A 17,071-nucleotide genomic window follows, 5' to 3' on the forward strand; every position below is an offset into this window, starting at 1 on the left:
CTGTTCTGCCTGCCACAAACCAGTTGCTGCACTCTCCTCCAAACCTCTGAAGCACCCCCCACTACCTGCCAGCTGATCTCACTGGTGAGGGGTCTTCCCAGGGTGTGGGAACCTTTCCTCTTTCACAGCTCCTTCCCAGGGGTGCAGGTCACATCCCGCTTCCTCTTTTTTTCTCTTCTTTTATTCTACCCGGTTATGTGGAGGTCTTTCTTGTCCTTTCATGTGTCTGAGGTCTTCTTCCAGTGCTCAGTAAAGTGTTCTGTGAGAATTGTTCCATATGTAGGTGGTTTTGATGTATCTGTAGGAGGAGGTGAGCTCCACATTCTTCTACTCCACCATCTTGATTCCCTCTTTGTTATCCGTCTTTTTATAGACGAGGGAACTCAAGTCTCAGGGCATTTATGTGAGTTTTCCAGGGGAAGGCTGTAGTAAATGTGGACCCGGAGTTGACTGTGACTCTGCAGACACAGAAGTCCTGATCCTTCCTGCTGCAAGAGGAGTGGGTCGGGTCCACGCACTGCAGGGGCTGCAGGGAATTGGTGTGGCTCAGAGCAGAGGCAGCACCACCAGCAGAAAAGCAACTCACCATATGTGGGCTAACTGCAGTGAGTCAGTGATGGAGGGGGCGGCGCATTTGGATATGAAGGCCAGAACATCATCAGGTCTTCAGAGGGGGCTCTTCCTGTTCTGGAATCTGAGGGAGCCATGTTTCCTGGTTCTGTTCATCCCTAGACCTCATCCACAGAAAAGCCACTTTCTCCAGCACAGTGTGGGTGCCAGAACCAACGGTCATTGGGAGCCTTCCAAGAATTCCAAGGGCGATGTGCTCTTCTGCCTTCCTTTCACCTTCAGCTGGAAATTTACGATGGCAGGGGTCTGTGGGAACAATGTGGAAGGAGTTCATGGCAGGAAAGAACCTCAAACTCCAAGTCAAGAAAGCCCTAAGGAGAAAAGCTGGCAAACTGCCGCAGACATGCATAAGGCTTGGCAGTGCCAACAAATGCATGCAAGCAAATGCACGCAGCGATGTAGGGCCATCTGTCCTGTATGGTGAGGGGGATTGCCTGACACCCTTGGCCCCACCTAAGGCTATGGATGCCCCCTCTGGGGACTGTTGGCCAAGCACTGACCTTGACCTGATGTACTGTAACCTTAGGGCAAAGGAGGGGTGAAGGGGGTGTCATGATCCCTGAGACTTTGTTGAAGATCCAGGTCACTGTACTGAAGGGACAGGCATGTCCCTCTGTCAAAGGCATGCTGCCATCAGGATCTGAACCCCAGGAGCTCCTGCGCCCATCACTGAAAACCCACTGACGTTGCTCACCCCCTTTCCTGTGGCAGCTCCCAGGGGCAACCAGCCTGTGCCAGGCAGAAAGAAGAGGCTAAAATGAGGTGCTCGTAGAGCAGCTCAACCTCCCCAGATCTCCCAGAGGAGGGTGTTCCCGGGTGCAGGGACTGCACAGTCAGGGGAGGCTGTGGACGCAGCATCGTTCTTGACATGGAGGTGTGGGAGCAGCCGGGGCTTCCCTTCTTGCATAAAAGGCCAGGCTGCAATGAGAGTGCATTTGTTCCTGCCCTTCCTTCCTGCCGCAGGTGCTGTGGGAGCCCTTCATGCTTCTAACCATGGCAGCAACTCTGCAGTCATGAGGGAATGGCCAAGACATCCTCAGAGACACAGCCCGCCACCACCGTGTCCTCAGCACTGAGCAAGTTCCCACCCCAGCTCCTCGTTCTGTGGGGAGGCCAGCCAGCTTTGGTTGTCCTGTTGAAGATCAGGCCTGCTGTCCCCTGTAGCTGGAGGTGTCCTTCCCGTAGAGTGTGGTGACACTCCCAGTCAGTGTCCTCCTCCCAGGACCGTGGGGGAACTTAGGAGACTTCTCAAAACTTTAACCACGCCCCCCACTGCCTCTTCTGGGTTGTAGGGGTGGAGGGGGGAACAGGCCAGCAGGCACTAGAATCTTTTGTTCATTTTTTGACTACTGCCTTTTGAAATTTATAGCATGTGTTGGTGTCCCCCCACACTTATTAAAAAATTTTTGTAAGTTGTTACCTTTTTCTCTGGTTTTTACCCTTTTTTGCTCATGTCCTTGGGTATTAAAAGAGGTAATTCCTGTTTCTTTTCCTTTTTTTTAAGATGTTTCTTTTATGTGGACAATGTTTAAAGTCTTTATTGAATTTGTTATAATGTTGCTTCTGTTTTATGTTTGTTCTTTTGGCCGTGAGGCATGTGGGATCTTAGCTCCCCAACCAGGGATCAAACACGCACCCCCTTCACATTGGAAGGTGAAGTCTTAACCACTGGACCGCCAGGGAAATCCCCCTGTTTCTTTTCCCTTTGGTAACGGCTTGCAACTCTTGATTTGTTGGCTGAAGCAACCGCGTGCCCTTGTATGCCTTCTGAACTGGTCAATGAAGCACCACGCACTTTTTCCTCTCGTGTTTTTGCCCATAAGGACCTTCCTTCTGGAGCAAAATGTCCAGAGACCAGTTCCCCAAGGGTGGAGGCCGTCAGAAGCCGAATCTCAGATACAAAGCACTCCCCGCACAAACGTGAGGAAGGTCCTCCTCGCTTGCCAAAGTGCACCTGCATTCTGGCCATCTGGTCTACCACAGTGCCAGCTCTAGGAAAACAGGACCCTGGAGTGGGATTAGCTCACCAAGGCTGCAGGGCCATGGAGAGCCCTGGGCCCAGCCGCAGCCCCCGCCCTTAAGCAAGGCCTCCGATCACCCAAGCACATGTCATCTCTGACTTCTCCATCTCCTGGACACTGTGGTCCAGACGTTCAAGGAGCACAGGGAATGTGGTTCCCACCTGCCTCCCGCCGCGGACATCAAGGCCAGGAGCCATCTGTAGCTCACTGGCTATTTACTGAGGTAATTGCATGGATGTGTCCTGACTCTCATGAGGCAGCTGAGTGACCAGGGCACCCTGGCCTCAGGGGTCCAGTCCTCAGCTTGACTGCAACTCCTGCTCAGGACAGCCCGGCTGTCCTGGGAGATGCCAGCCCGGCTGTCCTGGGAGATACCTTCCCAGCCACCTGCTCCAGAGTGGGGTGGGGGCACCTTATGGGACACAGCTGTGGGCAGAAGCTGGGAGGCTGACTCAGCATGGCCAATGGGCCCAGTTCTGGCCACCCCATTACAGAGACCCAGACGCCTCACCTGGCACTCGCTGGGGCACACACCTGTAACACGCATGTCCTTTCCGTGGCACATGCTTGAAGTGGGCGGGGGCAGGAGCGGCATCCCAGGACTTGGCCATGGGATGCTATAGCAGGAGCCCAGCCTGGGCATGAGCACAGCCAGCCTTGTGGCCTGCAGGCTCCAGACCCACCACTGCTGCCCTGACCCAAGTTCTGCACACCATTGCCAGGAAGGGGGGCCGGGGCAGCCTTTCTCTGAAGGGCTCAAAAAGCTCTGCCAAAGCCAGATCCTGCCACACCTGGGGGCCAAGGGGACATGCCAGCCCCCAAGGGCAGAGCTGCACTCTCCACAGGGTACACGATATTGCAGACTGGCTGATCCTCTGCTGTGCTGAAGAGACAGGGCCCGGGCTGGGTGGGGCCTGAGACATGGGGCTGGAGGAGAGGGGCTGGCAGGGCACGGTGGGCACCTCCCCTCCCCCAGGCAAAAAACCAGATGGCTGCAAGGCCAGAGCAGACATTTCCTGGAGGGCCTGGCACAGCCCCACCCCCATTTCCTTAAAGGGAGATCAGAGGCCCTGGAGCACAGGGAGAGACTCTCAAAAAGGCTCCCCATCCTTCAGCCTCTTTGCTGAGCACACAGGCCACCTTTAAATCAGGCTACATCCAACCACCTGCCATTCTCCTCCAGGCACAGGGCCCAGCCTCTGGGTCTTGGGGTCAGCTGGACTCACACACACACACACACACACACACACAGACTTCCCCACATGCTATCCACTGACGCCTCCCACAGCAAGCCTCCAGGGCATCATCACCCCCTCCCAGTCCCCAGCCATGTCTGTGCCCTTCTGTCCACCCCTGGCAGTGGTCCATGGGCGAGCACGCCCACCACACTTACACCTGGCCTCTGGGCACCTGTGAGCATTTCCCCTCCGTGAGGGCCCACACTTGGCACACCTGTGGGTCCTGGCACCCCAGCCCCAGGTTCAACGCTGCTGAGTGCAGGCCTCCTCTTCCCCTCCCCTGGGACCCCCCAGGGTTCACGCAGCTCTGGGAGGGGGAATCCACTCCTTTAGACCATCATGCCCCTCCCCTCGCACCCTCCCTCCAGCCAGGGCCATCAAAAGAGCTGAGACCCTCCCCGAGGACCAGCAGCCATGGGACATGGCAGGGATCCGACCGTGTGGGCACACAGTGGTCCAGCATCAGCACAGCCCCAGCCCCCCTGGAGCCCCGTTACCACAGAGGGCAGCGAAAGTCCTCACAGTGCTAACAAAGGGGCTGCTGCCAGCGCCACAGCTGCGACCAGAGAGACCCTGACAGACCCCCAGGGCACGCCGGCAGGAGCCAGCCACCTTGCGGTCAGCAACGGCCCAGGACCCCGCCCACTGCCATGGCAGGGCTTTCTCCACCTGAGAACCTAGGTCCAGTGCAGGTGGGCGCGAGACAGCCTTGAATATGCTCTCATTTCTAAAAGAAAAAGGAAACCACGCAGGCAGCCTTCAACACTTGCAGGATTATTAGCAGAGCGGCAAATAATCTGTAACCAGCCCAGGAATGAGTGTGGGGACTGGTGGGCAGGGGTCTCCCGTGGGCCCTGTGGCTGACCTGTCCCAGCTCCACCTCGCCTGCTGCCCGCCTTGGGGCTCTGGCCGAGCCAGGAACCACAGTGCTAGCTGGGGCCATGGTGACTGACAACTTTACAAAACCCCTGGGCAGAGAGGCCCCAGGGCAGCTGGGTCCTCGCCCTGAGGGCTCACAGTTGGGTGCACAAGGGGGGCGGGTAGGGAGCCCGAAGAAGGAGTGTCACATGTGCCACCTGGGAAGGTGAAGGGACTTTCCAGGAGGGCACGAGATGGAACACGTTCCAGGCAAGGGACTGGGTCCCTGAGGCCTGGGGAAGGGGTACTGGGTTGAGGGGAGCCCAGCTGGGAATTGAGGAGGGCTGGGCGGCCCTGAGCCTCCGAGCAGCAGGCTGCACAGAAGGCCAAAGGGAAAACGTGACCTCGTGGGAGCAAAGCAAGTCAGGGGTCTGGAGGATGTCCAGTCCCAGACCACGGGGTTCTGGCGGGAGGGTGCTTGCAGGGGCAGGGGCTGGGCGGTCTCTTCAAGCAGGGAGCAGACCTTCCAGCTCCTGGGGGCTCCCTGGGGAGCCTGGGTGCAGGTCTCTGGGCCCCCCAGCACGGGGCCAGCTCACTGTGCCTATATGCTAACTTTGACCTCTGGGGCCAGGGGACCCTGGTCACCGTCTCCTCGGGTGAGGGTCCCCCACGGCTGCTCCGCCTGAGCCGTGGGCCAGGTCCCTGGGGTCTGTGGCTGCGCCACCACTGCCTGTGGTCCCATTCGGGACCAGGCCTGGGAGCTGACAGAGCCCCTGGAGGTGAGCCAGCTGGGAGCTGGGCCAAGAGGCCCTGGGACAGGGGCGGCTGGGAGGGAGGAGCCCTGAGCAGAGCTTCCCCAGGGCCGGGGCCTGTGTGCGTCAGGGCGACCAGAACCGCTTCAGCGCTTGGGGCCAGGGCACCCAGGCCACCATCTCCTCGGGTGAGATGGCTCTCTGCCTCCTCTGTCCTGGGCCAGGGGAAAACCTCCAGAGAGTCCTTGTGGGACGCTCGGGGGTCCCCGGGGGGAGGCTGCTCCTGAGGCCATCTGCCTCCCCGTCCTGCGGAAATGGGACCTCTGCTGGTGGAACAGTCTGGACAGAGCGGGTTCTGCGCCCGGGGCCGCAGAGACCTGGGGGTAGGGCTTCGGGTGGGACCAGGAGGCTGCCAGGGGCTTGGGTTTTTGTACACCTCCCAACGGGGCCCATGGCATTGTGACAACTGGTTACCTGGGGCCAGGGGCTCCTGGTCACCGTCTCCTCAGGTGAGTCCTCACCAGCCCTCCTGCCTCACTTTCTCTGAGACTTTTTTGCTGCATTTGGGGGGAAAACGAGGCTGTCTGGGTCTCAGGTCTAGATGGGGGGCTCGGAAAGAGGGTTGAGGGGGCCCAGGCTCACCCCAGCGGGGAGCAGAGGTTCCAGACGCCCTCTCTGGATGGGCTCTGCAGCCAGAGCTTTCCCTGGGGGTCTCAGCCACCCGGGGGCTCTGGGCTCCCAAGGTCCCCAGCCCTGCCGGCCACAGTAGGTGCTGTGCGAGGTGGCCCGGCGGTCTTGGCCGGCCACCAGTTATTGCTCGGGGTCCCGGCATAGTTGTCACAGTGTGACAACTGGTATGACCCCTGGGGCCAGGGGCTCCTGGTCACCGTCTCCTCAGGTGAGTCCTCAGCCCCTCCACACTTCCACCGCACTTGGGGAGACCCGTGGTGTCAGGGTCTCAATGTCAGAGGCGCGGGGCACTTTGGAGGACCGGAAAGGGAGCCAGGGAGAGGGTCCCCATAAAAGGGGCCCAGAGATGGACCTCCCTGCCCCAAGGACGCCGCAGTGCAGGGACAGCCAAGGCAGCTCCTTTGGCTGGTCTGGCCATTTGATTCGAGCATCACCGCGTCACCAGGGGCTTCCGTCAGCTTTCTGGGGCAGGCGGCTGGCTGTTTGATGTTGATTGGACTTCTGAGTTTGAGTTAAGGATTCGTGATTCATGGTCAGGCAGCCTAGGCGGGCAGTGGTCTGGCTTCTGGGCGCCAGGCTGGGATGTGGCGTCTCCGGGTCAGCCTGGAGGGGGCAGGGCCATCAGAGGGTTCCGGGGCCCTCCGGATAAGTGACTCGGACCGTCGGCTCCCCGGGCGCCATGGGGCCGTGCCGGGCCCCCGAGGTTTTTGTGAGGTGAAGCTGGAGATCCCACCACAGTGATTACTGCGGTATAGACGCCTGGGGCCAAGGGATCGATGTCACCGTCTCCTCAGGTAAGAATGGCCCCTCCAGGGCCTTTATTTTCTGCTCCTGTCTCTGGGGTTTCTGGGCATCGCCGTCTGGTCCTCAGGACGTGTCTGTGTCCGCCGGGGGACTGGGCAGACTGGCCAGGAGGGGACCAGGACCAGGCGCCCTAGGGATTTCAGAGCCTCTGGATTTTCTGATGTCTTTCAAAAATTGGAATACTGCCGGCATTCAAGAGGCGGCTGCAGGCGGGAAGGGCCACCTGTGGGGGAGTCCCAGGACCCCCTCGGTGGCAGGACAGTTTGGTCTATGGCAAGAGATAATTTGGCTGCTACAATCATAGAGTCAGTTGAGGACTGTGCCTTGATGATTGTGTTTCTAGAACCACAGGAATGCCACATGTGGAAGGCATAGTGAAATATCCTCTACAGATATGAGGTGTGCTCTGCGCTAGATTGTAATTCAAATTCTTTATTGGTTAGGATTAGAATTGTCTGGGTGAGGATGGACGTGTAGTGTCCCGATCTTGGTGAGAGCGGGGTGCCCCAGCCCCCCGAAAGGAAGAGCCTTGGGAGGTTACAGGTACCGGGCTTTGTGGGGACACTTGCTAAGAGAAAGATACATGTTCATCGTAAGAGGCACGCTTACGAAATACTAAAAGGCAGGATATGCTTCAAGGGGGTCCTGATGATCAGGAAAATTGTGACTTTAGAATGTGAGAGACTGTTAATGTATTTTAAATTTTATCATTCAATTAACAACTGTGAATCCTGTCTTTGGGGAGTTGATAGGGGTGCAAGTTTGGCCGAGGAGTAGTAACTCGGTACTGTCGGCCCCCTGCCCTGTTTCAAGGCTGAGTTTTGGCAACAATAAATTCGGCTTATTTTTTTAATTAATTGGTGGTGCTGAGTTAGTCAAGATGGCCGCGTGTGGGGCTGGCCCCCTGCAGCAGGTGGCAGGAAGCAGATGAGCCGAGAGTCTATTTCAGGAAGCAAGAAAACACAGTTGGTGCATTTTTAGCTCATGGCCACCAGGTGTGGTTTGGTGAGGGTGTTGCGCGGCCCACAGAACTGAAAATGTTCCACTGAACGCAACAACACCTGGAAAATTTGCATTTCTAAATTAAGGCAAAGATGTTGACAGAAACTAGAAGGTTCCCCTTTTCACTATTTGAATCTATTTCAGTTTTAGCTTATCAACTGCTCGTTTATATTCCTTTTCAAAGTAAATATTTAAGAAAGTAAATAGTCTTAGGTGCGTTTTATCAATGCATTCGTATAATGTTCTAATGGGGTATTCCTTCAAGGTAATTAATCCCAAACCATCCTCCGATGCCCTGAAGCACTGTTTTCACTATGAGTGTGCCCACAGTCTTTAGCCGGTCGATTTTCTCTTCGTGACTAAGAAACACTCTGGTATTCTGATACGGTTGCCCTCCTTTCAGTATTTTTCAAGACCACTTTGCAGGTATCCAGCTCAGGACAGATTTTAGGTGAAATGTGTGCATTCGTCATGAAGTATTTCAGTTAACCATGTTGGTTGGTGGATTGAGGAGACGCAGGCGGGTGTGAGTCCGGAAGGACTCAGGACGCTTTGGAAGGGCCGTCTCTGTTCTGAGTCATCGGCCCAGCCAGCATCTTAGTGGAAGGAGCTCCCATGGAGGGTCCGAGAGCGGGTGCCTCCAGGCCCGCCGTGGCTGGGGGTCTCCTGGGACCGCCCAGAGCAGCGGATGGCAGTCCTGGCTTCTGCCACCGGCCAGTGGGCTAGTGGTGAATCAGCCGTTTTTAAGGGATTTGGAGGAATTCTTCCAGGCCAAAGACCCCCCGGGACTCGCCCGTGACCGGGAGCCTGGAAAGGTAAGAGGAAGGCTGCCAGCGCTGCCGGATGTGCTGCTCCGGGAAATCTGTATGAAACGGTTTTGTTTTCACTCGAAGGGGAATCAGTCTTTGACTACTGCCTGTGTGGGCCCGGGTGCTTCACACACCAGGGCACCCCTTACCGTGTCCTCGCTTAAGCGGGAAAGGCGGCTCTGGGTTTTAGATCGTTGCTGTGCACTGGAAAGCAGCCTCCGCAGAGCTTTGGGATAAAGGGCACAGCTGTGCGCGGCAATTCACATAAAATGCGTTTCCCGTCATTGTTAATGAGGATTCTTCCTGGAGGGGATTTTGTCAAGTCGGACTCATTTGAGACTCGGGAGTGAGAGGAACTGGGGCCACGGGCACGTGCCCGGGAAGGCCAAGGCGCCGAGGGAAGCGTCCCCGAGGCTCTCCTCTCCCCGGAGAAGCCACGCTGCCCATTCCAGAGAGGCTGGGACCGTCCTTCTGATGAGGGCAAATGCGCCTAGGCTCTTGCAAGATGCTTTAGGGAGTGTAAAGTCGCCAGCAAGCATTATCCCAGGGAGCCGAGGAAGGTGGTGGCTGACACTGCTGGGAGCCGAAGCCGGCCGGGCCCGGGGCAGGCACGGAGGAATCGGGTGCCCAGCGGGAAGGGGAGGGCAGGGACTCCGGGGAGAGGAGAGAGCAAGGGGCACAAAGGGACCTGACCCCGGGCCCAGCCCAGCTGTGCGGGATTCCTGGACCGGGTGCCTTAGCCGAGGCAAGTGGGTCTGGTGCTTTCTGGCTAGAACCACTGGGCTTTCAGGGCTGTGCAGGGCTACCCTGGGCTGCCCATAGCAGGCCTGAGCTGAGCTGGACAAAACCGGACTGAACCGGGCTTTCTGAGCTGAGCTGGATTGGACTGAGCTGAGCCGGGCTTAGTGGGGCTGAACTGGGCTGAGCTGGGCTGAGCTGGGCTGAGCTGGGCTGGGCTGAGCTGAGCTGGGCTGTGCTGGGCTAAGCTGGGCTGAGCTGAGTTGGGCTGGGCTGAGCTGGGCTGAGCTGGGCTGTGCTGAGCTGGGCTGAGCCGGGCTGAGCCGAGCTGGGCTGAGCTGGGCTGGGCTGAGCTGAGCTGGGCTGAGCTGGGGTGAGCTGGTCTGGGCTGAGCTGAGCTGGGTTGAGCTGGGCTGAGCTGGACTGAGCTGAGCTGAGCTGGGCTGAGCTGAGCTGAGCTGAGCTGGGCTGGGCTGTGCTGAGCTGGGCTGAGCTGGGCTATGCTGAGCTGAGCTGAGCTGGGCTGAGCTGAGCTGGGCTGGGCTGAGCTGGGCTGAGCTGGGCTGAGCTGGGCTGTGCTGGGCTGAGCTGAGCTGGGCTGGGCTGAGCTGAGCTGGGCTGGGCTGGGCTGAGCTAAGCTGGGCTGAGCTGGGCTGGGCTGTGCTGAGCTGGACTGAGCTGGGCTGGGCTGAGCTGAGCTGGGCTGGGCTGTGCTGAGCTGAGCTGGGCTGGGCTGGGCTGGGCTGGGCTGAGCTGGGCTGAGCTGAGCTGGACTGAGCTGGGCTGAGCTGAGCTGAGCTGGACTGAGCTGGGCTGGGCTGAGCTGGACTGACCTGGGCTGGGCTGAGCTGAGCTGAGCTGGGCTGGGCTAAGCTGAGCTGAGCTGAGCTGGGCTGGGCTGAGCTGAGCTGAGCTGAGCTGGGCTGGGCTGTGCTGATCTGGGCTGATCTGGGCTGAGTTGAGCTGGGCTGAGCTGGGCTGTGCTGAGCTGGGCTGAGCTGGGCTGAGCTGGGCTGGGCTGAGCTGTGCTGAGCTGGGCTGAGCTGGGCTGAGCTGGGCTGGGCTGGGCTTGGCTGAGCTGAGCTGAGCTGAGCTGAGCTGGGCTGTGCTGAGCTGGGCTGAGCTGGGCTGAGTTGAGCTGGGCTGAGCTGGGCTGTGCTGAGCTGGGCTGAGCTGGGCTGAGCTGGGCTGGGCTGAGCTGGGCTGAGCTGGGCTGGGCTGAGCTGGGCTGAGCTGAGCTGGGCTGTGCTGAGCTGTGCTGAGCTGGGCTGAGCTGGGCTGGGCTGTGCTGAGCTGGGCTGTGCCGAGCTGGGCTGAGCTGGGCTGAGCTGAGCTGGGCTGTGCTGAGCTGTGCTGAGCTGGCCTGAGCTGGGCTGAGCTGGGCTGAGCTGAGCTGGGCTGTGCTGAGCTGTGCTGAGCTGGCCTAAGCTGGGCTGAGCTGAGCTGAGCTGAGCTGAGCTGGGCTGAGCTGAGCTGAGCTGGGCTGAGCTGGGCTGAGCTGGGCTGAGCTGGTCTGGGCTGAGCTGGGCTGAGCTGAGCTGAGCTGGGCTGAGCTGGGCTGAGCTCGTCTGGGCTGAGCTGAGCTGGGCTGGGCTGAGCTGGGCTGAGCTGGGCTGAGCTGGGCTAAGCTGGATGGGCTGAGATGGGCTGAACCGGGCTGAGCTGGGCCGATTGGGGCTTAGCTGGATGGGCTGAGCCGAGCTGATCCAGGCTGAACTGGATGAGCTGAGCTGGGCTGAAATGGGTTGAGCTGGGTTGATTTGCACTGAACTGGGCTGAACAGGGCTGAGCTGGGCTGAGCTGGGCTGAGATGGGCTGAGCCGGGCTGAGCTGAGCTGAGCTGGATGGGCTGAGCTGGGCTGAACTGGGTTGAGCTGGGTTGAACTGCACTGAACTGGGCTGAGCGGGGCTGGGCTAACCAAGGGGGACTGAGATGGGTCCCGCAGAAGTGGACTGGCTGGGCTGGCTCGACTTGGACGAGCTGCTTTGGGAGGGTTTAACCTCAGCTGAGCCCTGGGAGTCACGCTGGGCCGTCCTGGCTGCTCTGGGCCGACCTCAGTGACCTGCTTGTGCTGAGGACCGGTGGAGTTGAGTCTGCATCATCCTCACCGATGACCTTCAGACCCTCCCTCCGACCCCAGACCCCCAGCCTGGGCCCAGTGTGGCTGAGCCAGGGGCAGTGAGGCCGCGCCGGCTCCACTGTCCCAGAGGGAAGGCGGGTCGCCCGAACCCCCGACCTACCAGCAGGGCACGAGAGACACTTCTCACGCCCCCTTTCTCTTTTGTCCTCTCTCTCGGGTCCTCAGGGAGCCCGTCTGCCCCAATTCTCTTCCCCCTGGTCTCCTGCGTGAACTCCCTGTCTGATGAGAACCCAGTGGCCCTGGGCTGCCTGGCCCGGGACTTCTTGCCCAGCTCCATCAGCTTCTCCTGGAGCTACAGTAACAGCACCAGCATCAGCAGCCTGAACATCCACAGCTTCCCGGCCGTCCTGCGGGAGGGCAAGTACGCGGCCTCCTCCCAGGTGCTCCTGCCTTTCTCAAGCATCCCCCAGGGCTCCGAAGAGCACCTGCTGTGCAGCGTCAAGCACCCCAACGGCGACCTGTCAGTGCCTGTCACAGGTGAGCCGGGCTCCTCCCGCGGCCGGGGGTGGGGTCAGGCCAGGCGCAGCTGACGCCTTGTCCTTCTCTGCAGGGCCCATAAATACACAGCCACAGCCACCCAACGTGGTCGTCTTCATGCCCCCCCGAGACGCTTTCTCCGGCAACCCCCAGCGCACGTCCAGGCTCATCTGCCAGGCCACAGACTTCAGACCCAAGCAGATCTCCTTTTCCTGGTTTCGTGACGGAAAGCGGGTGGTGTCTGGCATCAGCGAAGGCCCAGTGGAGACTGTACAGTCCTCGTCCGTGACCTTCAGGACCTACAGCATGCTGACCATCACGGAGAGCGAGTGGCTCAGCCAGAGTGTGTTCACCTGTGAGGTGGACCACAGAGAGGGGACCGTCCAGAAGAACGTGTCCTCTGTGTGCGGCTCCCGTGAGTGCAGCCCCCGGGCTGGGTGGGGACCCTCACACAGGTCTGCATACACAGCTCCCGACATGCCAGCAGCGTCCTGAGCCTTGGCTTCTCAGAGCGGCCCAGGGCAGGGAGGGGCTGTGTGCGGGGCAGCTGGGGGGACCCTGGGCTCACGAGGGACGCAGCCAGCTCGGCGCCTGCTCTTTGGGCCGCACTGTTCCTCCGCCTGATTTCACTCCAACCAACTCTCTTCCCACCTCCAGCCCTGCCCTCCCACATCAGGATCTTCACCATCCCCCCGTCTTTCGCTGGCATCTTCCTCACCAAGTCAGCCAAGCTTTCCTGCCTGGTAACAGACCTGACCACCTATGACAGCCTGAGCATCTCCTGGACCCGCCAGAATGGCGAGGCCCTGCAGACCCACACCAATGTCTCCGAGAGCCACGCCAATGGCACATTCAGCGCCGTGGGTGAGGCCTCTGTCTGCGTAGAGGAATGGGAGTCTGGAGAAAGGTTCACGTGCACGGTGACCCACACAGACCTGCCCTCGCCACTGAAGCGCGACATCTCCAGGCCCACAGGTGAGCCTGCACTGGCCTCCTTCCCTCCGCCCCGGGCTCTCCCACAGCTTCTGGGGTCTGAGGACAACGAGGCGGGACCAGGAGAACCCCTGCGCTCCCCGTCGTCCAGGACGGATCCCTCTCGCCCACGACCCGATCTCACCACCATGTCTCCCCCACAGAGGTCGCCAAGCACATGCCGTCCGTGTACGTGCTGCCACCAACACGGGAACAGCTGAGCCTGCGGGAGTCCGCCTCCGTCACCTGCCTGGTGAAGGGCTTCTCGCCCGCGGACGTGTTCGTGCAGTGGCTGCAGAAGGGGCAGCCCATGTCCTCCGACAAGTACGTGACCAGTGCCCCGGCGCCCGAGCCCCAGGTCCCTGGCGCCTACTTCGTGTACAGCATCCTGACGGTGAGCGAAGAGGACTGGAACAGCGGGGAGACCTACACCTGCGTCGTGGGCCACGAGGCCCTGCCCCACATGGTGACCGAGAGGACCGTGGACAAGTCCACCGGTAAACCCACCCTGTACAACGTGTCACTGGTCATGTCCGACACGGCCAGCACCTGCTACTGACCACCCGGCCGCCCGCTCAGGCCGGGGCCAGAGCCCCTGGGTGACCGTCGCTGTGTGTGTGCATGCGTGCGTGCAAACTAACCATGTCAGTGGGTGAGATGTTGCATTTTATAAAAATTAGAAATAAAAAGATCCGTTCAAAAGACGCTGGTTGTGAGTGAGCGGTGCTCTCCCCGCAGGGGCCATGGCTGTGCTGCCCCCGCCCAGCAGACCGCCCTCCCCCACCGCCCTCGCCCCCGCCTCTGCACGGGGCTCCGACCCAGCCTTGGAAGCCCTGGTGCCCCTTGCAGAATGCTCACAGCAAGCCAAGCCTATACTCACTGCTCCTCTAGCTGCTTCTACAGCTACACCGGGGGCACACGGGTGTGCAACACGTGCATGCGCATGCACGCACACAGCCACATACATACACGCAGAGACACACATGCATGTGGGCACGCACACAGAGAGACACGTGTGTGCGCGGACACACAGGCAGGCACACACATGGACAGAGACATGGATGCACGTGACACAGACATATGTGATGGACACAGCACACACACAAAGACATGGATACATGCACACGTGGACACACAGAGACCTACACAGATACACAGGTACACACACACACGCACGCACAGTCACAGGCACACATAGGCACGTGCACATGGGCTCACACACAGACACACCTGCATGCTCGTGGACAAGTCGTGGGCACGCAGACACACGCTGAGACATGCACACACAGACATATGGACACACACACACCGATGTGCTTGTGCACACACACGGCACACGCACAGGCTTGCACACACGGACACAGATGCCGACCCTCGCACAGCCGTCACCACTCGGTGCCTCTTGGCAGACGCGCCCGCCCCCGCCGGCGGTGTTCCTCTGCACCACTCTGGCTGCCGGGCCGCGCCCAAGCTCTGCTTGTCCTTCTGTCTCAGCTTAGGGGTGTGTCCACGGGCCGGCCCATCCTGGACTCCTGCCATGGCCACCGTCCCCAGCCTCAGGGTAGCAGGCTCCAAGGCCCACCATGGCCCGGCCAGCTGCAGTTCCTCAGGATGGCGCGGGCCCATGCCCCAGAGGGGTGCCTCTCCCGCTCCCGGTCCAGGCCCTTGTGAGGGCGGCAGTGCCCCCATCCCCTCCCGCTGTGAAGAGGCAGCGGGAGGCTGTCCCAGGAGGGGCCTCCTTGGAGTAGGAAGCTGCAGGGGCCCTGTCTGCAAACACTGGCCTGGAAATGGTGGGCACAGAGCCGGGTGGGCAGGGAGGGGAGTGGGGGCCGAGCAGGTTTCCTGGGTCCAGCTCACCACCGCCCCTCCAGGCTGCCTCCCGACCCTCCTGGGCTCCTGGCCCTTTAGGGGCCTGAGCCCCAGAGGACCCCAGGGTCCCTCAGTGCAGGGGCTGCAGACCCCACAGAATGTCCTCCGCCTGTCGTCCTAATGTCTCCCTCCCTGGGGGCTCAGGGTCTGTCTGGCCCCTTGGTCCCCCAGCCTTGAGTGCTGGTGGGGCAGACAAGCCAGCCAGCGCCCCACACGGCCTCTCCTGTGTGCCATTGGCCCCAAGAAGGAGAGGGAGGGAGGCTGGAAGGACGGGCCTCTCAGCACAGACAGCTGCCTGCCCCCGGGGCTGATCCTCACTGGCTGCGGGGCCCACCCCAAACTGCAGGGGACAGGATGCCCACCCCCTGCCTCTCAGCCCCAAGTGGCCCTACGACCTCCAGGGGAGTCCAGGACACCGGGGGCCACTCCACCGGCCCTGGCACAGGCCGCACCCCGTGCGTACTGTGCTGCTCGGTCATGCTCTCTGCCACCCCAGGTCTCCTGGGACAAGGTGCTTGGGGTCGCCTCTCTGCTCAGCTTGGGCCACGCCCTGCGCCTGCCCGGCCCGGATCGGGTGGTCAGTGGCCTGCCGTGCCTGCCCGAGACCCCGCCTGGCAAGCCCAGGAGCTCCCAGCCCCACAGCAGGGCTGGCGCGGGAGAGCACGTGCCCTCCCGCCCTCCCGCCTGCTTCTGCCATGCCCCCAGCGCTCCCGGTGGCCGCACGGCCGAGGGGCAGCCAGGGTGGGCCCTGCGGGCGTTGCGGCCGAGCTGACCCACTGTGCCATGTCTCCTGCAGAGGGCGAAGTGAGCGCCGAGGAAGAAGGCTTCGAGAACCTCAACACCATGGCCTCCACCTTCATCGTCCTCTTCCTCCTGGGCCTCTTCTACAGCACCACGGTCACCCTGTTCAAGGTGGGCTGCCTGGCCGTGAGGAGCGGGTGGCACACGACCCCCGGGGACCCCACCCCCACTCACGTGGTCTCTGTCGCCTGCAGGTGAAGTGACGGCCAGCCAAGGACATGGGGGACCAGAGATGGAACGAGAGGGGAGCCACCTTGGGGCCAGGGGGTCTGCATGGCTTGTCCACTTGTACTGAAATCTTCCCCGTGTCCCTCTCCAGCTTCGAGCTCTAAGAAACCGGCTTCTCCCGACGTGGCCAAATGCCGTGGCCAAGCATGGAGCCCGCAGCTGTGGGCTGTGCCCGGCCCTGCTTTGCAATGTCTCGCTTGTGGCCTTGGAATAAATATGTGCATTTTACCTGTGATGCTGCCTCCTTGTGAGGGTTTCTCCAGCCACACTCCTGCGTGCTGTGTGTCTCGAGAGCTGACCCCAATTCCAAAGGGCTCTTTGGAAAGGGCCGTGCGTCTCCTCCCAGGCCCATAGGGGACGTGCCGGGCTGGGTCTCAGGGCTGGTCCAGAGGAAGAAAGACAGCCGAGCTGGAGAGGACCCCCGGCCTGGTCTCCCAGCGCAGCCTGAGCTGGGGCCCCTGTGTGCGTCAGCGGGGACGCCACTACGAGCCCCGCGTGAGGCCTTGTCACTCTGTCTCTGTTCCTAGCAAGCCCAGCCACAGGAGGGCTTGTCCGACCTTGGGAGTGCCTGGTGTGTGCGGGTGGGACTCAGGAGGGGCGCCCGGCGCGTGTGCAGCCACTGTGTGCTCTGCAGGAGCGCGGGCCCTCACCCACTGCCCAGCACACAGTGACAGAGCTCGGAAGCGGGCGCAGAGGTCTCGGGTGAAACGGCCGGGAGAGACACAGAGGAAAGGCCCAGAAAGGGGGACAGCTGGCAGGAGGTAGGGGAGCCAGGGATTAGTGCTTGGAGAAGGGAGCTGAGCCAGGCGATGCAGAGAAGTCCGGGCCAGCTGTGGCAGCAGGCGGTGGGACAGGAGAGGAGGCACAGGGACCAGAGGAGGTGGCCCAGGTGAGGGCGGTCTGGGAGCCATCTCCCCTGGGAGGCAATTTCAGGGTGCTGGGGGCCCACAGGGGTGGCAGGGGCTTGAAGAGGCGACTGCCTAAGAGAGCTGGCAGTGGACACGGGTCCCCAGAGAAACCCTTCCCCTGGCAGTGGGCTCC

General features: G+C 60.9%; 1 gene segment (V, D, J or C); it reads left to right on the forward strand.

Moving 5' to 3' along the window:
• LOC132516749 (immunoglobulin heavy constant mu-like) overlaps positions 1 to 16,240 on the forward strand; it is a 104,441-nt gene extending 88,201 nt beyond the window's left edge. Inside the window, 7 exon segments of the C gene segment in view lie at positions 6,928 to 6,983; positions 11,849 to 12,160; positions 12,234 to 12,575; positions 12,818 to 13,135; positions 13,297 to 13,629; positions 15,798 to 15,913; positions 15,997 to 16,240. Of these exon segments, the coding sequence occupies positions 6,928 to 6,983; positions 11,849 to 12,160; positions 12,234 to 12,575; positions 12,818 to 13,135; positions 13,297 to 13,629; positions 15,798 to 15,913; positions 15,997 to 16,005 (1,486 nt within the window).
• Positions 16,241 to 17,071: the final 831 nt, after the last annotated feature.

The sequence above is a fragment of the Lagenorhynchus albirostris genome, chromosome 1 (genome assembly GCF_949774975.1).
Source record: "Lagenorhynchus albirostris chromosome 1, mLagAlb1.1, whole genome shotgun sequence".
Classification (NCBI taxonomy): Eukaryota; Metazoa; Chordata; class Mammalia; order Artiodactyla; family Delphinidae; genus Lagenorhynchus; species Lagenorhynchus albirostris.